This window comes from Gopherus flavomarginatus, chromosome 6 (genome assembly GCF_025201925.1).
Source record: "Gopherus flavomarginatus isolate rGopFla2 chromosome 6, rGopFla2.mat.asm, whole genome shotgun sequence".
Classification (NCBI taxonomy): Eukaryota; Metazoa; Chordata; order Testudines; family Testudinidae; genus Gopherus; species Gopherus flavomarginatus.
In genome coordinates, this window is record NC_066622.1 from 1890358 (window position 1) to 1913358 (window position 23001).

The window sequence follows — 23001 nt, forward strand, 5'->3', positions numbered from 1 at the left end:
CTGCACCCGGTGCCGGGGCCCATGCCCGGTTCATCGGGTTTCAAACCGTGCTTGGCCTGTCACAAGCCGATGCCAACAGGAGAACCCCATGACTCCTGCCTTAAGTGCCTCGGGGAATCCCACATCTCCAAGTGCCGGATCTGCAAGGTTTTCAAGCAGAGGACAAAAAAGGAGCGGGACTTTCATCTCAAACAGCTCCTGATGGAGGCAGCTCTTACTCCTCCGCCCTCGGCACCGAGTGCTGGACAATCCACTGGCAGAAGCGCTTCTTCGGCACCGGATCGCACCAGTACTGCTAAGACCTCTCGGCACTGACCATCGCCGGCACCGGTGTCTGCTTGGCACCATTCTCTCTCCCCGTGGGTGAAGAGACATAAGACTTCCGCTGCTCCCGTGCTACCTGCAGCCAGGGCACCCAGTTAGATCAGACCGCCTGGCACCTACACCTGCCACGGCACCGACAACGTTGGCACCGTTGATTCCGGTCCCGCAAGGGCCGTCGAGTCCGGTACCTGAAAGCTCCCCGGCGAGAGCCATGGTTGAGCTCACTATTCCCTCCACTCCGGAGACATTTTTCACGGCAAGGGAGCTGATCGCGATGACAGAGTCTGCCCTGCCTCAACCCCTGGTGCCGCTGGTGCGGGTTATACAATCTGTAGGCAAGCTGGCCTTGATGAGACCACCCTCTGTCAGCACTGTAGAGTGGCACCGCTCACGATCACGATCCCGCCAGCGTTCTCTGTCCCGTTGCCGATTCCGGTGCCGATTGCAATCCCAGCACCGATCCCATTCTCGGTACCGGTCGTACTCGCGGCACCGATCAGTGTCCCGTTCGCCGGCCCAGTACTCTCGGCACTGATCCAGCTCCAGGCACCATGACTCTCGCAGCCACTCCAGACGCCGAGCTTCGAAATCCCGGTCGACCTCCCGATACTGCTCCAGTCGTAGGTCCCGATCTCGTTCCCAGTACTGGTATGGCTCCCGGTACCGATCCCCGGTGCGGCACAGAGCGAGATCAGTCATAGAGGGAGACTCTTCCCAGGGGTTTTCAGCCCCTCCTTGGCCATCCCGACACGCATCGGTGTCCTCTCATGCGGACAGTTCCTATGCACAGGACCATGACTCCGATGTGCCCTCCAGGCTCTTCCAGGAGACCCAGGCCCAAGTTCAAGGCCCCCATCAGTGGTCATTCTGGACACCTTGGGCGTATCGCCTCCCGCGAGAACAGGAAATGCCAGATGTTCAGCTCCTTCCAAGGCCTCTCCCTGGGCTCGATCTTGGACACTTTCCTGATGCTGTGGACGAGCCAACTGCTTTACGCCTTTCCACTGTTCACGCTGGTTCACAGGGTCCTGATAAAGCTCCACAGGGACAGAGCTCACTTGATCATGATCGCTCCAGCATGATCCAGGCAGCACTGGTACATCATGCTGCTCGACCTGTCAATAGCCAACCCAATTACCCTGCCTCTTCACCTAGACCTCATAACTCAGGACCACGGCAGACTTCACCACCCACACCTGCAGTCCCTTCACCTCACAGCATGGCTGCTGCGTGGTTAAGCCAGTCCGAGTTACGTTGCTCTGCCTCAGTACAACAAGTACTTCTGGGTAGCAGGAAACCTTCCACTCGGTCAACATATCTGGTCAAGTGGAAGCATTTCTCCTGCTGGTGCGAAACGCATAATGTTACTCCCACCGAGGTCTCGATCCCCACCATCTTGAACTACCTCTGATGTCTCAAACAACAGGGCCTAGCGGTATCATCATTGAGGATGCACTTGGCAGCCATCTCTACCTTCCACCCAGGGGAAAGTGGCCGCTCCGTGTTCTCACACCCTATGGTTTCTAGGTTCCTCAAGGGCTTGGACCGCCTATACCCCGAAGTACGCCATCCCGCCCCAACCTGGGACCTCAACCTGGTTCTAATCAGACTTATGTCTGCCCCTTTCAAGCTGTTAGCAACCTGCTCGCTACTGTACCTGTCCTAGAAGACAGCTTTCCTCGTAGCCATTACATTGGCCAGACGAGTCTCCGAGCTTAGGGCTCTCACGGTGGACCCACCGTATACTGTGTTTCACAAGGGCAAGGTGCAGTTGCAACCACACCCCGCTTTCCTCCCTGAAGTGGTATCGGCCTTTCATATCAACCAGGATATCTTCCTTCCGGTCTTCTTCCTGAAACCACATTCATCACGACGGGAACAACAATTGCACTCCCTAGATATCCGTAGAGCGCTCGCATTTTATATCAAGCAGACAAAACCCTTTTGTAAAACGCCCCAACTCTTCATCGCGGTGGTAGACCGAATGAAGGGCCTACCTGTCTCCTCCCAGAGGATCTCATCTTGGGTGACAGCGCGCATCCGTACTTGTTATGACTTGGCTCATGTTCCCTTGAGCCACCTCACCGCACATTCTACCAGGGCTCAGGCTTCATCTGCCACCTTCCTGGCTCATGTACCCATCCAGGAGATATGTCGCGCAGCTACCTGGTCCTCGGTCCACACCTTTGCCTCACATTACGCTCTGGTTCAACAGTCCAGAGATGACGCGGCATTTGGATCAGCAGTTCTACATTCTGCGACATCTCACTCCGACCCCACCGCCTAGGTAAGGCTTGGGAGTCACCTTATTGGAATCGATATGAGCAAGCACTCTAAGAAGAAAAGACAGTTAGTCACCTTTGTAACTGTTGTTCTTCGAGATGTGTTGCTCATATCCATTCCAAACCTGCCCTCCTTCCCCTCTGTCGAAGTAGCCGGCAAGAAGGAACTGAAGGGCCATTGGGTCGGCAGGGGTATATATCCGGCGCCATCGTGGTGCCACTCTAGGGGGCGACCCAGCCGACCCACCGAGTGTTGCTAGGGTAAAAAAATCTTCCAACGAATGTGCATGTGGTGCACGCACACCTAATTGGAATGGATATGAGCAACACATCTCGAAGAACAACAGTTACAAAGGTGAGTAACTGTCTTTTCTTCCTGCATAATAATCCTATTCTCCTTTGTATTGACAGTCTCCCCCAAATTTCTATCATCAGCAGATTCCATTATCACACTTCTACGTTTTGTATCAAGATCATTAATTAAAATATTAAATAAGATTGGTCCCAAGACCAATCCTTGGTGAACTCTATTACAATCTCCCTCAAACCTGAAAGTTTTTCTTTCAGCACATCCCGTTGTCATCTCCCTTTTAGCCAGTTCCTTACCTGCCTTGCAATACTTGTGTAAGAGAGTCTCTTTCTCTCTCCTTTGCACAGGAGCCGTGACGCTAGTTCCCAGTCAGTACAGAGGAAGGAGATTTTATTCCAAGTTCTTCCTGATTCCCAAAAAAGAAGGGCAGTAGAGGTCAATTCTAGATTTCAGTTTGCTGAATACCTTCATCAAGGTACAAAAATTCAAGATGGTAACAATCGGAGCTGTTGTTCCATGTGTGGAGCTGGTAAACTGTTTCACAGCCCTTGACTATCAAGATGCATGTTTTCATGTTGTGATACACCTCTCTCATAAGAGATTCCAACGATTCATGTAGATCAGGGAGTCCTCCCTTTCGGACTCTCTGCCACCCTTGGAGCGTTTACAAAAATTATAGTGGTAGTGACCCCGCAGCTTCACCTGGGGAAGTAGTACTCTTTCCCTATCTCAACATTTGGCTTCTCCAGGTGCGTTCCTACACTGAAGTGCGAACCACAGTAAAGAAGGCTGAGTTTCTCTTCCTCAAGCACTCCATCAGCTCAATACTGCAAAGTCCTCCCTCTTACCTTGACAGTTGATAACGTTCAAAGGGGCCACTTTTGATGCCTCGACATCCAAAACCTACCTTAGAACAGATTTCTCAGTCTGACATACTTAATTGCATGAGTCCAGTTGACACCACAGGTCGCTGTGAGATCATGCCTGCAGCTCCTCATGCTCCTTCCAAATAGGCTTATCTGCACTGCTTCCAAACCTGCCCAGGACAGTTTATATACAGTCTGAACAAATAGCTCGCTATTCCCAGCTGTGTAGTAGTAGCCCTCGACCGACTGAAGAGTCCGGAGAAGGTTTGCTCAGGGTTCCCTTCAACCATCTTCCTCCCACTGTCACAATAGTTTTGGCCGCGTTCCTCCTTGGAGGGGGAGCTCATCTGCTTCACCTCTCCTCCTGGCTGGCCATCAATGTCCCTCTGATGCCCAGTCTTCTTACTCAGGACTTGGGGAACATTTGTCACCTCCACCTGAACACTCTGTGGTTCAAGGCGTGGTGCTTAGGCAGCTCTCAGAGTTAGAACTCTCCTGTTCCAGAAAGGTTAAAGAAGTCCTAATCAACAGCAGAAGGGAATCCACATGGAACATTTGCCTTCAGAAAGTCTGTGCACTTACTTTCCTCTGTTTCCCGTCAGCTCTCCCATTTCGGAGGTTCTAGAATACTTTTTCATTCTGAAGAAAGGAGGTCTGTCTTTGAGCTCCATTAAAGTCCACATGGTGGCCATTACAGGATTTCATTCTCCTGTGGAAGATTTCTTGGCATTTGCACATCCTGCAACTTCCAGATTCATCAGAGTTTATCAAATCTCTTCCCAAACGGCGGAGAACCCAGCACAGCTTGAGATTTCAGTTTAGTTCTTAATTCTCTGATGAAACTCCCTTTGAACCACTAACTGCTTAGAATTACAGAAATACAGGACTGGAGGGGACCTCAGAGGTCATCTAGTCCAGTTCAGTGCGCTGAAGCAAGACTAAATATTATCTAGACTGTCTCTGACAGGTGTTTGTCTAACCGGTTCTTAAAAATCTTGAATGACGCAGATTCCACAGCCTTCCTCGGTAATTTCTTCCCATGCTTCACTACCCATACAGTTCCTAATGTCTAATCTAAATCTCCCTTGCTGCAATTTAAGCCTATTATTTTTTGTCCTTGTCCTGTCCTCAGTGGATAAGGAGAACAATTTATCACCCTCCTCCTTAAAACAACCTTTTATGTACTTGAAGACTGTTGTTATGTTTCCCACCTCCGCAGTCTTCTCCTCTCTAGACTAAACAAACCCAATTTTTTCTCATAGGTCATGTTTTCTAGATCTTTAATCATTTTTGTTGCTGTCCACATCATTCCCAAAGTAGGGTGCCCAGAACTGGATACAGTACTCCAGCTGAGGCCTTATCAGTTTTGGGTAGAGTGGAAGCATTACTTTTCTTGTCTTGTTTACAAAACTCCTGCTAACAAATCCCAGAATTATATTCACTCTTTTTGCAACAGTATTATGAAGTTGACTCACATTTAGTTTGTGATCCATTATAACCCCCAGATCCTTTCTTCGGTGCTCTTTCCTAGGCAGTCATTTCCTATTTTATATTTGTGCAGTTGATTATTCCTTCCTGTATGCAGTACTTTGCATTTGTCCTTATTGAATTTCATCCTATTTATTTCACACCATTTCTTCAGTTTGTCAAGATCATTTTGAATTCTAATCCTGTCCTCCAAAGCTCCTACAGCCCCTCCCAGTTTGGTGTCGTCTGCAAACTTTACAAGAATTCTCTCTGTGCCATTATCTTAATGATTTGTGAAGATATTGCCTTGCACTGAGCAAAAGACAGACCTCTGCAGGACCCCAGTTGATATGCCCTTCCAGTTTGACTCTGTGAACCACTGATAGTTACCAGTTGTGCACCCACTGTATATAGTAGGTTCATCTGGGGTACCTTTTCCCTAGTTTGCTTATGAGGATGACAGGTAAGACAGTATAAAAAGCCTTTCTAAATTCGAGATATATCATATTTAATTCTTCCCTCCCATTCACAAAGAAGGATTTTAGGTTGGTTTGACATGATTTATTCTTGACAAATCTATGACTGTTATTTATCACCTTATTGTCTTCTAGATACTTACAAATTGATTGTTTGATTATTTGCACCATTATTTTTCCAAGTACCAAAATTAAACTGATTGGACAACCCAGGGGATTATAGACCATATTCCCCTTTTTATAAATAAGTACTATATTTACCCTTTTCTTGCCCTCTGGGATCTCTCCCGTCCTCCATGAGTGCTGAAAGATAATCACTAATGGCTCAGAGATTCATCATCTGTTCCTTAAGTATTCTAGATGTATTTCATCAGGCTCTGCTGACTTGAAGACATCTAACTTGTCTAAGTAATTCTTAACTTGTTCTTTCCCTATTTTAGCCTCAGATTCTTCCTTATTTGCACTGATGTTCACTATGTTAGTGGTCCAATCACTGCTAACCTTTTGGTGAAAACTGAAACAAATTTATTTAACACTTCGGCCACAGCTGCATTTTCTGTTATTGTCTTTTCGTCCTTATTGAGTAATGGGCCTACTCTGTCATTAATCTTCCTCTTGCTTCTAATGTATTTGTGTTTTCTGGTTAACGTTTATGTCCCTAGCTGGTTTAATCTCATTTTGTGCCTTGGCCTTTCTAATTTTGTCCCTACATGCTTGTGGTGGTGGTGGTTTTTTAATATATATTCATCATTTATAATTTGATATAGTTTCTGCTTTTTGAATTTCTGGTTATTGAAGATCTACTGGTTAAGCTAGGGTGTTTTGTTACTGTACTTCTTATCTTTCCTGTGCATTGGGATAGTTTGCTCTTGTATCCTTAATAATAATAATTGTATGGGTTTAAACTTTTCCATGGAAACTGCCTTTCTAGTAGTGCAGTTAATTATGCTTAAAGACTTGGTGAGTTAGGTGATTTGATGGTTAATCTTGTCTTTGACGCTATCTTCTTCAAAGATAAAGTATCCCTCCAACCGTACCAGGGTTCTTACCCAAAGTCATCTTCAACTTCCATATCAGTCAGGCTATTAATCTGCCAGTTTTCCACACTAAACCCCATCAGACTAGAGAGGATGCTGCCCATCACACGTTGGATGTTAGGCGAGCATTAGCACATTATTTGGACAGAATTAAACCTTTTAGAGTCTCTCAAACTATTTGTATCTATTGCAGACATAGCCAAGTGAACATCAGTGTCTACCCAGAAACTTAAGTGGGTTTCAGGCTGCATCCTCCCCTGCTATGGAGCTGCTATTCATCTGACTGCTGCTATCGCTATAATATTCAGTTTCATGTCGTATACTGGCAGTTCTAGCTCCTCCATTTTATTGCCCAGACCCTTGCATTAGTGTACAAACATTTGTTGTTTGACCTTGCCCAATTTCCTAGCTGGATTAGGTATAGTCCTTGCACTAACTGTATCACCCATCTGACTATTGCTCCTATCAATATCGATGTTTGCTTTCTTTTGGGAGTTCTTACGCCTATCCTCTCTTGATGCCCTTATGCTTCCCTTAATAGGTTTATTGTTCATAGTGTCTCTGTTACCTGCATGTGGCATTGGTAGTTCACTGTTCACTGCTAGAGTGGCCTTCTGTTAGCTTATTGAAATTGTGTTTTCTCTTGTCTGTATTCCATATATAATTAAGTAATATGGTTCCAAGGGTCAAAGTCTTTTGTAGACATAGTAGGCTATTCCCCTATTCTTCTGTCTTCAACCTTAGCTTTCTGAATGAAAGGAGAGTGCCTCAGCTGAGACTGGTAACTCTTGGATTGCTTTGGGGTGTCTCCTGAAATGTTCACAAGCCTGACTCAGACATAGCTGGAATTGACCCAGCAAACTAAATTTAATCTTTTGGTCTGAAAGGCTTTGAGGCAGGAATGCCAACTTGTGGGTTTGTTGCAAAGCTTTCCCACACCTGATACACTATAGTTTCTGAGGGTATGTCTATATTACCCGCCGGATCGGCAGGTAGTGTTCGATGTATCAGGGATCGATTTATCGTATCTCATCTGGACACAATAAATCAATCTGCTAATCGACGCTCGTACTCCACCTCGGCAGGAGAGTCGCCTGCCGCGAGGACGGCCAGGTAAGTCGAGCTAAGATACTTCGACTTCAGCTGCGCGAATAGCATAGCTGAAGTTGTGTATCTTAGTTGGAACCCCACCCCACCTGCTACTGTAGCCCAGGCCTGAGTTGAGGTGTCTGTGCAGGAAGCATCAATATGGTGGAGCTATCTGCAAGTGTTGTTGGCACAGAGCTGCACCCAGTGCTTGTTTTAGAAATAGCATAGTTCAAAGATAACTCATATCCAATGCCAGGGTATGCAGTCATCACTCCTAACTGCTGCTTGACTGATGCTGCCAGCTAGGACTTAACTTAGTGGACTCTATTTGTTCTTAAATGTATTCATTAAAGAGTTCCACTTGCTGCTATTTCTGACAATTCTCTTATTTCTAGGTGGCAGTTGACACCCTATGGGAGGTAAATAATATTCTCTCCAGTTTGCTGTTGAAGATTATAGCTTTGCACCCAACATTAAGTCTATATAAAAGCTTGATGTGGTGGTTTTCCTGGGGTTCTCTTCCATGAACAGATTAATTGGCTGTTTTTCCTCTAGAGATTACATCTTTCAGAAATTCTCCTTGACTAATGTGTGTGTTCCAAGGAATGACTCTATTAGGGTATTCCTCAGATGCATCATTCCTGCTCAGACACTTCCCTTATAACATTAAAATGTAGGAAATCTTTGTCTTTTCATGAGGGAAGGTATGATTCAGAGGTAGTGCCATCGACCATCCCTGACAGTTGGTTGGCTTGGTGGCAGTGCAGAGTCTGCTAATGCATATGGGACTCTAGGTATACTTGGTCCCGCCTCAGCACAGCGGGATGGAGTAGATGACCTCTGTATCAGAGGCCCATTTGAGGTTCGCTACTGTGTTAGAAACTCTGTGTTAGAAACTGTGTCATGTTATTTCTTTAAAAGGTGACAGATAATATATCGTTTGAAATCTAATAACACACTGGTCATTAATGTCACTGAAATGTTTTTGTAACAACTCTGTATATGAAATTATGGATACTCTGATATTATGTCCTGGAGCTGTAAACAGACAAAGGTGAGAAAACAGGTTTCTTCCACAGGGAAGGAAAATGCGTGGCAGATGCATTGTCCAGGAAAGAGGGCTCTAACCTTCTGCCTCTGGGTCAGCCAGTGGCTAACCCTCCTGCAGCATTGTAATGGGGGAGGTGTGACCCTAAGAGCATCCCAGGGCTAGAGGGTAGGGGGCTCCTGGGTATCATGTAATGAGTTTCAGCTGGCCTGACAAATTCAGTGTACCCCAACTCAATATTCTTGCATGATATATGTATGTGGTGTGTATTAAACATTATGGATATATGCTAGAACTATGACTAAAATGTGTTTAAATCAGGAATGTCAGTGAAAATCAGTAAACAGTCTGCCCTAAACAAAGAAATGTTTGCTTCTCTGAGCAGTCTGGTCATCAGGCAGAGAGAATGAAAGTCTATTTACATATTAGGTAACCTAAACTAGCAAGCTAACAACTAGGGGAGGAGACAGCATGGCATCTATACCCAGGAAGAGAAAGAAGTTTGACTGTGTCTTACTTTTCAAAGAATACATTACAGATTTTTGCCCGTCTATAAAGACAAGGTGGAGGCTGAACCTCAAGTGATCAGAAATTGAATCTACTGATTGCATACAATATTACTATATGATAAAAGTGTGTTGAGCGAGGTCTTCTATGAAAGCCTATGACACACACTGGTGATCAGTATATTTGTGAATTGTATTTATTAACACTACATAGGGAATTATGAATACTCCTTAATATTATGCTTTACAATCTGTGACCCAAACAAAGGGAGAAACAGGTCTCTCCCAGACAGGGGGGAACGTTATAGCTATCTCCCTGTCTCCAAAGAAATTAAGCAAGGTGTGACTAAAACAATGTAAGCCCCATTTACATAGAAATCAGATGGGGAATGAGAAGCCCACAGGAAGGGAGAAACAGCAGGGTCTATGAACTTTGAGAGAAATGCTTTTCAAAGGTTTATTAGACTATAAAGGGAGGGCAGAGAACATCCCTAAGTTATCCATCACTAGACCAGGCACAAGAGGCTAGAGCTCTTGCAGCTGAGAAAGATGGATCCGTCAACCCAGGAGGGGATGAAACCTGCAAAGGCAAAGATCTGTCACTTACGAAAACAAGGGAAGCCAGCATCTTGTACTTCTGTGGAAGGTTCTGACTGAGGGAGAGTCAGCCATGGCTAGGGAGACTGGTAAGAGAAACCATCATCTTGAACAAAGCCTGTAGCTTCCTAGATAAAGTTTTAGACGCTCAGATGCATTTTCACTTTTATTTGCCTGTAGCAGTTTCTAACTGTATTCCTTTTACTTTGCAGCACATAACTTTGTCCTATTGTTAATACATTTGTTTTATTTTTTTACTATAAACCAACTCAGTGCTGAGTTTACAGGGAAGAGTTTATATACTCCAGTTAAGTTAAAAAGCTGTAATGTGCTTTTGTCTCTTTAAAGGAACAGATAAACCTTATTATTTCTCTGAACTGTCCAGGAGAAGGCTGGTGATTGCAGAGCACAGGGTTTGGGGAAAATTCAGGATGGGGAGTGTGTTGGGGTCACCTTGCTAGTTGTTATCAAGGCTGGTGGAAGTCAGAGTGGGGCTGGGGGTCTGTAGATAGGCTGCTGGGGTCAAAGTTGCTGACCCAGGGCTGGTTGCATAGCACATAGGCATTCAGGGTGTGACCTGCATATTTGTTGCTGTGAGTGTCCCAGTAGCAAGTCATTGTGAGCCACTCGAGGTTACAGGGTAAGAGGTGATAAATCCCTCACTGGTCTGGATTACACCTCTGAAAACCATGACAACTTCTTAAGGTATTTTCCAGCTCTACATTTCTATGATTCTCTTATTGTAAATGGAATAACCAGAGAAACTCATTTGGACTGCCCTAGTACTTGGAATCCTCGTCCAATGCAGCAAAAGCCCTCTTGGTGCATCTTCTCAGCTTAACTGAAGGAGACACATTCATGCCCTTTCTTTCCCCCACTCTCAAATATAGTTTGACCAAATGTCTTTTAAAGAGCCAGGCACCTCAAACATCAGAATTAGCAGCAGTTAGCCTAACTGAAAAAGCTCTTAAACCCAGTGACATCTGCTAGGCATAGTGTTATGCAGACAAAACTACACAGGATCATTTTAGGGGGCAAGACAAAGATGCTGCATTTATTATGATAACGCACAATTTGATTTATGACTAATAACTAATATCTAATACCTATATACATACACATATCCACACACACACATCCAACAGATGTTCTGCAACTGCTGTATAGTTACCAGTCCTGAACATAGCTTGAGTCTGTGGCTTGAGTTTGCAGCTTGGGTTCATAGCTTGTGGCAGCTAACGGGCCTGGAAATCCGAGCACAAGGAAGGGCTGAGTCTGCGCTCCCATCTTGGCGGCAGAACATTACCCTCCAAAGTCTTCCATCTCACCCATCCTTTTCATAGGCTTTAGTTTGAATCTGGAGTCTATAGGTCTTGCTGTGTCACGTTGCCTCTGGGTTCGATGTGATTGAGCACCTGTCAATTGCAGTCATGACTTTCAGACTCGGACCTGGCTTTGATCTTCCTTCTATTGTACCTTTGTTCTTTTCTTTTTAGGGTGGACTCTTCTTACTTCGTTAGGGTTGTTGTCTGCATCTTCAGCCCTTGGTGTCTGAACTCTATTTCATCAGGACAGGCTGGTGCTGGAGGTTGATTCCATCATCCATACATACCCCATTCACACATCTCAACTAATAAGATTACAGCAGGGTTTTGCAAAAATGAAGGTTGCAGCAAGCTTACAAAATGGAGTAAGCATTTGTAAAATGGAGTTTGAATTTACAATATGGCAAACAGTGAACAGAAGTAGACAAGTGTAGTGAATGGCAAACAGTAAACAGAAGTTACAGTACTAAAACAGTGCAAGTCTCAGTGATTTAAGCAGGAGTGGATTGATAGTGAAACTTACAAGGACAACTGGCTGAACAGCTATGGCTCTTAACAAACATCTTAATTGTCAATTAGCCAGTTATTGGGGTAACCGATTTTATGAATGAATGTTGTTTCATTCATAAAACTTTACTTATGAAGTTACATTAATAAAGTGAACAATGAAAAACAATTGTATTAATCAGTTCTACAATAGCAAAGTCAGGAAGCCCAAGTAATAATTTCAGAAGAAAGCAGAGAGCCCTGATCAAGACTGTCAAAGGGAGGCTTCAAGGAGTTAAAATGCATTGTGAAGGGGGAGGTGTTTTGAAGGCATCTTACTTAGAAATAGCCTACAACAGATAATGGCAAACTGAGCAGAGCATGTGCTCTTTGTACACAGATCAGAGATAGGAAAACGTTTGCATAATTTGTATTTGAGCCAACTGTGGAAAGCACTGTTTTATTAGCAGTGCTGTAATTTGGTCTAATGAACAGTATTTTTTCCTTTTTCCCAGGGGATTGTATGATATCTTTGTAACACGAGACAGCCAGCCTCGTTGTGTCGGCCGTTACGACAATCACGGCAGTTTTGGGGAACTGGCGTTGATGTACAACACTCCTAGAGCCGCTACCATTGTTGCCACAACAGAAGGAGCCCTTTGGGGACTGGTAAGTGTGGAACATTATTCTCAGGTGCCTCCAATGTTAAAGACTAATTAATGCACCACGTCCATCAGCTGTTACTTTTTCCCATTGCATGTCTATATGCAAATAGCTATTTTATCATGATTGATTATTTCAACCCAGAGTTCATTGTGCACTTCCCTAAAACAATCTGTCAATAAATCATAACTCTAGATCGATTAGGGAGGGTCATTTGATCATTTCAGAGGGGCTGCGATGTAAAGCTTTTGCTAGTTAGTCTGTTTTTTTCATACTGCCGAGGGATAGAGAGAAGGTAACGGATGCAGGTATTTTATATTAGGAGAGCAGCCCCACCCATCTAGGAGTGGGGAGGCAAGAATGTTAACTTCTTAGCATCTTCCTCTCTCTCACGGGAACAGTTGTCGTTCTCTTTCTCGTTAGCCTGTCAGGTAATCTGAAGCACTCACTCTGAGGGTGTAGGAAAAGACACCAAAAGATTTGTTCATTTTCCCAAGGACAAACTGTAGCTTTCATGATGTTCATGGTCCCTGCTTCGCATTACTGTGGAAGAGGTCCTAGGTTAGGCACAGCTTAGAGATTTGTTCCCACCTTTTGGGCTAATAGACAATACTGCTGCTTTTGTTTCTGGGTTAGCTTGTTAAATGTGATTTTTAGAAATCAGAGCTTCCTATATTGTCCTTTTCTCTACAGTATTTGTGTAAGGTCTGCCTTCATAGTGCTCTGCGTTACTCATCTGCTGTGGTTCACGTCATAAAATGACTGTAATACCTCAGAAGCCTTTGAAGTTTGTCGTATAGTACACAGGGCTCCTCAGCAACTATCAGTAAAGGCTGACTGTGCATTATGACCTTGATTATGTGATTGATAAGCTATTACGCACCAGTGTGTTTGTGCAATCTCAGTGCACACTCAGAAGATTGACTTCTCTTTTTGTCTGCAGTTCATAAAGGAAAGGAAAGATTCTGATAAGCTAACCTGGGAGTAGTGTGGGGATCCAGTTAGTTTCTGTAACAAAACAGGCTAAAAAATGTAAAATGAACCACCTGCACGTGGAGCTCATTAGAAAAAGTGAATAAAAGGACTTTTTATTCCAGTTACCTTTAAGCTGAAATGAAGTTGATTTGTCTAGCCATAATTATGGTTATTTTCCCACGATCCCTTTGCCTGCTCTATGCTTTTCTCTTTAACATATCTTCATCACTCTGAAGTAGAACTGTCTCAAGCACCTCACTTCAGCTCTCAGCTACTTACTAAACCACAGGAATGACTCTCTCTCTCTTCCACTCAGGAGCCTTTAGCTACCTCCCCAGCACTGCCAGCCCATCTCAGCAAGAGTCAGAGACTAAGATCAGTAATCAAATCTAGGTCTCTTGCAAAGCAGTGAAGAGTATTGACTCCCAACATCTGATTTATCTTGCTCCTGTGCCACTGAATGCTTCTGGAGAGAGACTCAATAACATGCATACTTCCCTCTTTCAGTTCTGCCTTCCTCCTGATCAAACAGAAGCCCTTGTCCTCCCTCACTGACTCTCAAACCCACATCCCCACACTCATTCCTAACCTCTGATGCCTTCCTGAAATCATACTTTGCTCCTGTGTCTTCTGCCTCTCCACACAAGATGTAACCAGCTATTACAAAGAAAAGATCAGCAAGATTTTGCTGTGACTTCATTTTTCCCCTTGTCCCCCAAAACTCTGTTTTCCTTGTGCTTTTCATTAGGTGTTTCTCACTCGCTCTTCTCCTCCAGTGACCCCATTTTCTCTTTCTTTTGGCCAAGACTGAACTTCTTGTCTTCTTTCTCTGCTAACATCACCGTCCTTTCTGTCACTCAGGCCACAGATTGAGTGTCATCCGTGACTCAGCCATCTGTCTACACCAATACTCAAGGCCAGTGGCTCTCAACTAGGAGTCTGGGGACCCCTAGGGGGCAGCGAGCAGGTTTCAGAGGGGCCACCAAGCGGGGCAGCATTAGACTCACTGGGCCCAGGGCAGAAAGCTGAAGCCCCACCACATGGGGCTGAAGCCTGGAGCCCTGAACACCACCACCTGGAGCTGAAGCCTAAGCAATGTAGCTTCATGGGGGCCCCAGGCAATTGCCCGGCTTGCTATCCCCTAACGCCAGCCTAGGCTTGTATATCCAGAAAACCAGTTATTGTGGCACAGGTGGGCTGTGGAGTTTTTATAGCATGTTGGGGGCAGGAGGGGAGGGTGCTCAGAAAGAAAAATTGAGAACCCCTGCTCTAAGCTGTGCCCAGATCTTACTATTGTTTCCATCATAACCTCTCTAAGATCTGGCTCTTGCTCTGCCAGCATACCTAAAATGCTCAGCTAGGCCCTCATTACCTTGAGAAGACATCAAGCACAGCCCCCTGCACAGAGGCAGGACCAAGTAAACCTAGACCATCCATGACAGGTGTTTGTCTAACTTGTTCAAAAACTCTCCAATGATGGAGATTCCACAACATATTCCGGGTTTAACTACCCTTATAGTTAGAAGGATTTTCCCAATATCTAACCTAAATCTCCCTTGCTGTAAACTAACCCTGTGATGGGTTGGACCCCCTTCCGGGATGCCACCTGATGTTTTGGGGTCCCACTGAGCCCGCCCGTTCCACCAGCCTGGGCTCCATCATCCTTCCTGCTGCACACACATACACACAGGTAGGGACTCACCCAGCCATAGAATCGCACAGAGTCTGTGTGGGAAGACTCAGCTTGGGGAACTGCCCAGCACAGAGGTGCGCACGCCTTCCAGAGTGTAAACCCAAAATTATATGGTCTATACAGTGTAAGCTCATGAAATTCGCTCCCTCCCTCAGTGTGGAGGAAGATATGCACAGTTACTCCCCTCCATCCTGAGTTGCACAAACTGGGTTTTAGAATAAACAAAAAAGAAGTTTATTAACTATAAAAGGTAGATTTTAAGTGATTATGAAGGATAGCAAACAGAACAAAGCAGATCGCTGGGCAACTAAAACAAAACACGCAAACTAAGCTTATTACACTAAATTAACTGGTTAATATTAGCAAATTCTTACCCTAAGTGTTGTTTTGTGCAGGTTGCAGAGTTTCCTGAAGGTAAACTGCACTGCTTGCAGCTTGAATCTCCAGGTATTTGTTTCACAGGCTGACCTTTCTCGCCTGGGCTCAGGCCTTGCCCCCAGCTTAATTCCTTTGTTTCTTCAGGTGTTTTCAGCAGTCTTCCTTCTTGTGCGGGGAGACAGTGGAGAAGAACCAAGATGAACTCCCTCCTCAGCCTTAAATAGGATTTACATATGGCGGGAATTCTTTGTTCCCTAGTTTGTCCCTCACCCCCTTCCAGTAGAAAAATACCAGAAGTCCAAAATGATGTCCAGTACCAGGTGACATATCACCTGACCCTGCAGTGTTAAAGCAGCATCCCAGGAAACTTCTCAGTCAAGAGGGATTAGCATCTTCAAAGTCCTGTTGTCCTTCCTAATGGCCCATCCAGGCTGTTTGCATACTGTCTGGTGGGCATTCCCCAGGTGAAAACACAGTTGTAATTATTACATAGTCAATATTTTTTTTAACTTCAGATGCAGAAATGATACATGCATACAAATTGGATAATCACATTCAGTAAATCATAACCTTTCCAAGATACCTCACATGATCCATCTTGCATAAAACATATCTTAGTTGTGCCATATTTATACAATAAGCATATCTCTGTGACTAATATGGGGTGTAGGGTCACAGACCCCTTTACTTCTTGTCCGACCTTCAGTGGACATGAAGGACCAAATAAACACTGTCCTCTTTATAAAAGCTCTAAACATATTTGAAGATTATCAGGTCCCCCCTCTATCATCTTTTCTCCAGCCTAAACATCCAGTTTTTTAACTATTCCTCATAGGTCAGGTTTTCTAAACATTTTATTATTTTTGTTGCTCTTTTCTGGGCTCTCTCAAATGTATCCACATCTTTCCTACAGCATGGCACCTACAACTGGGTACAGTATTTACTCCTCCAGCTGAGGCCTCACTAGTGCTGAGCAGAATGGGATAACTATCTCCCATATTTATATATGACATTCCTGTTAATATACCCCAGAATATCAGCCTTTTTCACAACTGCATCACATCGTTGAATTATTCAGTTTGTGATCCACTGTAACCACCAGATCCTCTTCAGCAGTACTACCACCTAGTCAATTATTCCCCATTTTGTAGTTATTTCTTCCTATGTGTAGTGCTTTGCACTTATCTTTACTGAATTTCATCTTGTTGATTTCAGACCAATTCTCTAATTTTCAAGATTTTTTTGAATTCTAACCCTGTTCTCCAAAGTTCTTGCAACCCCTCCCAGTTGGATGTCATCTTCAAATGTTATAAGCATACTCTCCACTCCATTATCCAAGTCATTAATGAAAATAGTATCAGACCCCCGTGGGACTCCACAAGATATGCGTTCTCACTTTGACAGTAAGCCATTGATAACTACTCTTACAGGAGTATGAGTTTTCAACCAGTTATGCACCCACCTTATAGAAATTTAATCTAGACCAAATTTCCCTAGTTTGCTCATGACAATATCATGCAGGACTGTGTCAAAACACTTAGTAAAATCAAGGTATATCATTGCTGCTGTGTGCCCCGCTAGGCCAGTAACCCTGTTCAAGAAGGAAATTAGGTTGGTTTGGCATGATTTCTTCTTGACAAATTCATGTTGCTATTTCTTATAACCCTTTTATGCTTTAGATGCTTACAAACTGACTGTTTAATTATTTGTTCCACTATCTTTCCAGGTATCAAAGTTAGTCTGACTGGTCTATGCTCCTTTGTCCTCCTTCTCAAAGACAGGTGCTGTGTTTTCCTTTCTCTAGTCCTCTGGGACCTCACCCACCCTCCATGAGTTCTCAATGTGACTCCCTAACGTTTCCAAGATTGCTTCAGTAGTTCCTTAAATACTCTAGGATGAATTTAATCAGGCCCTGCCATCTTAAATATACATCTAACTTATCTAACTTATGTAGTCTTTAACGTGTTCTGTCCCTATCTTGGTTTGTGTTCCTTTCCCCTGTTAATATAATTGTGCTGAATACCTGGTCACCTTTAAAGTGAAGAGTGAAGCAAAATAGGTATTAAACACCTGAGCTTTCTTGATGTGATCATTTATTGGCTCTGCTTCCCCATCAAGTAGAAGACATATTCATTCATTCATATTTTCCTAATATATATTTAAAAACATCTTTTATTGTCTTTTATGGCCCTTGCTAGGTGGAACTCATTCTGTGCCTTAGCTTTTCTGATTTTGTCCCTATGTTTGTACTATTTGTCCCTTAGCCTGCTGAGAAGAAGTTCTCAAGAAAGCTAAATATTTCTGATACAAAAATATGAGGTGAACAACCCCTGCAGATATTGAACAAGCTTAATCTCATTTGGTCAAACGCTACTACCTAGTGACTACATTGATCAAGTCACCCCTTAACCTTCTCTTTAAGTTAAATGTATTGAGTTCTTAGAGTCTAGCACTATAAGGTATGTGTTCTAATCCTTTAATCATTCTTGTGGCTCTTCTCTGAACCCTGTCCAATTTATCAACTTTCTTCTTGAATTGTGGGCACCGGAACTGGACACAATATTCCATGACCAATCACACTAATGCCAAAAAGAGAGGTAAAATAACCTCTCAACTCCTATTTGACATTCCCTTCTTTATGCATCCCAGGACTGCTTATGCTGTTTTGGCCACAGTGTCACTTTGGGAGCTCATGTTCCACTGCAAGAATCCATCATGACCCCCCAACCTTTTTCAGAGTCACTGCCTCAAAGGATAGAGTCCCCCTTCTGTAAGTGTGACCTACATTCTTTGTTCCTAGATGTATATATTTAGCCATATTAAGACGCACATTGTTTGCTTGTGCCCAGTTTACCAAGTAATCCAGATTGTGCTGAATTGGTGATTTGTCCTCATCATTATTTACCACTCCCCCAATTTTTCTGTCATCTGCAAAATTAATCAGTTCTGATTTTATATTCCAGGTCTTTGATAAAAATGTTAAATAGTATAGGGCCAAGAACTGATCCCTTCAGGACCCCACTGGAAACACATGCTTAATGACAATTTCCTGTTCACAGTTATATTTTGAGACCTATCAGTTATCAATCCATTTAATGTGTGTCATGTTAATTTTAATATCGTTCTGGTTTTTTAATCAAAATGTTGCGCAGTATCGAGTCAAACGCTGTACAGAAGTCTAAGTATGTTACATCAACACTATTACCTTTATCTGCCAAACTTGTAATCTCATCAAAAAATCAGGTTAGTTTGACAGGATCTATTTTCCATAAACCCATGTTGTTTTGCATTAATTACTACCCTCCTTTAATACTTTATTAATTAAGTCCCGTATCAGCCTCTCCACTATCTTTCCTGGGATTGATGTCAGGCTGACAGACCTGTAATTACCCAAGTCATCTCATTTACTCTTTTTAAAAATTGTTACACCATTAGCTTTCTTCCAGTGATCTGGAACTTCCCCAGTGCTCCAGGACTTAGAGAAAATCAGCATTAACTGTCCAGCAAGCTCGTCAGCCAGCTCTTTTAAAACACTTGGATGCAAGTTATCTGGACCTGCTGATTTAAAAAGTCTAATTTTAGCAGCTTCTGTTTAACATCGTCCAGAGATACTAGTGGAGTGGAGAGTGCTGTCACCATATGAGACTATATCCTCTGTGTTTTCCCCCCAAATACAGAACAGGAATATTTACTGAACACTTATGCTTTTATGCATTATTGACAGTTCTACCATTTCCATCTAGCAGTGGACCAATATCAGAGTCAGGATTCTTTTTGTTCCTAATATATTTTAAAAAGTCTCCTCCTTGTCTTTAACTCTATTGGCTATAGATTTCTCCTTGTGTCCCTTTGCTTCCCTTATCAGTTTTCAACAACTCCTAACTTCTGATTTCTATTACAGTAGGTCCTTTTTACAGCAGCCATCAGCAGTGCCAATTATTTGATTAATATAGCACAATTTTAATAGACTTTTTAAACACCCTGTTTATAAACTAGCATTTTTGTAGCTGTGACGGGTTGGATCACAGAAACTCCTGGGAGCTGCCACCTGATGTGCCCAGACTGCTTCTGCCCCTGTTTTCCCTGCCAGCTCAGGATTCCAGTGCCCTGTCTTGCTGAGCCAGACACACCCGTCTGCTCCAACAAATTACTTGCCCCAAAGCTGCAGGTTTACCTGAAAGCAGCTCATAGAAGTGTTCCTGTCTTTAACACTCAGATGCCCAACTCCCAATGGGGTCTAAACCCAAATAAATCCATTTTACCCTGTATAAAGCTGATACAGGGTAAACTCATAAATTGCTCACCCTCTATAACACTGATAGAGAGAGATGCATGGCGGTTTGCTCCCCCAGGTATTAATACATACTCTGAGTTAGTTAATAAGTAAAAAATGATTTTATTAAATACAGAAAGTAGGAGTTAAGTGGTTCCAAGTAGTAGCAGACAGAACAAAGTAAGTCACCAAGCAAAATAAAATAAAATGCGCAAATCTACATCTAATCAAACTGAATACAGATAAAATCCTCACCAGTTCCAGAATGCTCCTTTTACAGACTAATCTCCTTTTAGGCTGGGTCCAGCAATCACTCACACCCCTTGCAGTCACTGCCCTTTGTTCCAGTTTCTTCCAAGTATCCTGGGAGGTGGAAAGGCTCTCTCTTTAGCCAGCTGAAGACAAAACGGAGGGGTCTCCCAGGGGTTTAAATAGACTTTCTCTTATGGGTGGAGACCCCCTCCTCACTCCTATGCGAAGTCCAGCTCCAAGATTGAGTTTAGGAGACACCTGGGCAAGTCACATGTCCATGCGTGACTCAGTTTTTACAGGTAGCATCTATTGTTTACATGGTACCTTGAATGTCCTCAAGTAGACTTCTTATGTGGATTGGAGCATTCCAAAATCCATTGTCCTTTAAGTGTCTCTTGATTAGGTACTTAATTTCAACATTCCTTTCTCCAGGAACTGATCAGATGCTCTACTAAGGTTATTTAGAAATCAAGCCAGTACACAGCCAACATTCATAACATCGAATACAAAAATGATACATGCATGCAAATAGAATTAATACATTCAATAGATCATAACCTTTACGGAGATATGTTACATGGCATATGTAGCATAAAACACATTCTAAGCATATTTCCATAGAGCCTTATGGGAGGTACCATCACAGCAACAGTCCTACTTTGTGGAGAGAGAGCATCAGTCTGCATATCTCTTAAAGCACTTGCCATTTTGTCCAAAGGAGATAATCTACTTTTCTATCCTTTCTCTTACAGGATCGAGTGACATTCAGAAGAATTATATTGAAAAACAATGCGAAGAAGAGGAAGACTTTTGAATTATTTATTGAGTCTGTGCCCCTTCTTAAATCGCTAGAGGTAAAGCTGTTTTATTAGCATTCGCTTTCGAGAGTCTGCTGTTATTGATGCTTTTCAAGTAGATGGGATTCTTGTTGGATCTTTACTAGAGCACAGTTTGAAATAGAAGTTACAGTAACACTACCTTAGTAGAACAACTTAATGTCTTTTATAGCAGTTATGCAAAAATTTTGTTCAAATCCTTCCTTCAGTCGCAAGTGGAATGAAAGTTTGCTGATTTAATCTTAAATACCATATGTACCTTCTTCAATCACCATGCATTCGGAAAACAACGTTGTTTAAAGCAAGGAATGGAGTTAAGGAGTCAGGGTTCTCTTCTAGAGTATGGTACTGATGTGTTGTTAATTTACACAATGACTTAACGTCTCTTTGCCTTGGTTTCCTCATCGGGGTGCTCTCTAAGGCTTAATTATGTTTGTAAAGCACTTTCAGATCCTTAGATGGAAGGTGCTAGAGAAAAGCAAAGTATTATGGTTAGCTGTGACTGGCAGTCTTTGCTCAAGGGGTGGAAAAAACATGGTGATACAGGTCAGGACAGAGGTGTATTGGCAAATCTATGGGAGGAAATGTCCACAGCCTCTGCTCTCTGTACCTGGGTTAAACCAGCTCCATCACTGGGACCTTCCTGAGCACTAAAATGTCTCATAAATATTTAGGAAAATAGAAAAAATCTCATTAGCATTTTTGGTGGCTTATTGCATGGCGAACTTTGTTTATATTGTATGTAAAATAACTCATTTCAGTACCTTTGAGATACGCATGCACAAGATTAGTTGAGTAAGATTTAAATCCATTACTGATGTATCATCCTTGGTGTAGAGTTAGAACTTTCTGAACTGTTTTTGCCGCCACGCTTGTCTCCTCAATTCTCTCTTGAGAGGCTAAGTGGACAAGAAGAAGTGTGAGCTTTAGTGTAAGATTAATCTCTTTTAAACTATTGTCTCTTGCCTATACGTGAAGACTCAGGAATATGTATTTCATACAACTGCTTTCTAATTTTTAATTTCTAATTTATCATCATTAAAACAACAAGCCTTTAAACTGCAGCCAAGTTAACACATTTGACTTTCCCCTTGCAAATTAGTCATATGTACATAGGGTTAAATTCAGCTCTGGAATAAATGAGTAAACGCCACTAAAGTCAATAGAGTCAATCTCCATTTACTCCATTGTTGAATTTGGTTCTCTGTCTATGACACTAGAAAAAGCAGTAACTCCCAGGCGCTCACTGTCAGTTGTATGGCATGCTGATCTCAAAGGGCATAGCAAACATTCTTTTTGGTGTAGTACATAAGAATAGGAAAAGCTTCACATGGCTTCAGGTCCTAATTGCTCAGGAGTGCCATCAGCTCTCTCTCATCCTTCCCATGCCATCTACTTCTACCCCACCAGAATGATCGCATCTAGTTCCTGCAGATTGTATCTTCACAGGTCATAAACTTCTTTCTGCACCGGTTAACCCTCCCAAGGCTTTTCCCCTAGAAAATATCCAATGTCAAGTTGATCTATCCTAAATGTGAGGGTTGTCTGTGATGTAGTATTTACATTTGTAAAAAAGGGCCATCACCTAGTTTCTGGGCATCCTTACAGCAATTAAAATTACATATAGCTTAGATTTTCATCCCTAATGACAAGACTTGCACCATCATGAAGACATTTCAAGGTTCAGAGACAGAGCTGTCAAAGAGAATCTAGAACCATGGGATTTCTTCTGATCACTTAGCTGGAAGATGACACAGCTGGTGTCCTGGGAGTTAGTTACAAACTCAAATCCATTATGTGGCAACACTTTGAACTGCAATTAGATGTGTTGGCTAGATATTAACCAGAGGAGAGATTTACCTGTGGCAGTGTTTCCCAAACTTGGGACACTGCCTGTGTAGGGAAAGCCCCAGATGGGCCGGACTGGTTTGTTTACCTGCCGTGTCCACAGGTTCAGCTGATTGCGGCTCCTGCTGGCCGCAGTTCACCGCTCCAGGCCAATGGGAGCGGCTGGAAGCGGCGGCCAGTATGTCCCTCAGCCCGCGTTGCTTCCAGCCGCTCCCATTGGCCTGGAGCAGTGAACCACGGCCAGTGGGAGCTGTGATCGGCCGGACCTGC

The 23001-nt window shown here is 43.3% G+C and overlaps 2 protein-coding genes across 2 annotated transcripts in view; one reads left to right on the top strand and one right to left on the bottom strand.

Moving 5' to 3' along the window:
• The window catches only part of LOC127053211 (uncharacterized), a 361256-nt gene that overhangs the window by 166310 nt on the left and 171945 nt on the right, over positions 1-23001 (bottom strand). The window lies entirely within an intron of this gene.
• PRKAR2A (protein kinase cAMP-dependent type II regulatory subunit alpha) overlaps positions 1-23001 on the top strand; it is a 138540-nt gene that overhangs the window by 105374 nt on the left and 10165 nt on the right. Inside the window, exons 6-7 of the mRNA XM_050957510.1 lie at positions 12329-12482; positions 20800-20901. Coding sequence (XP_050813467.1) covers positions 12329-12482; positions 20800-20901 — 256 coding nt within the window. The remainder of the gene's footprint in view (positions 1-12328; positions 12483-20799; positions 20902-23001) is intronic.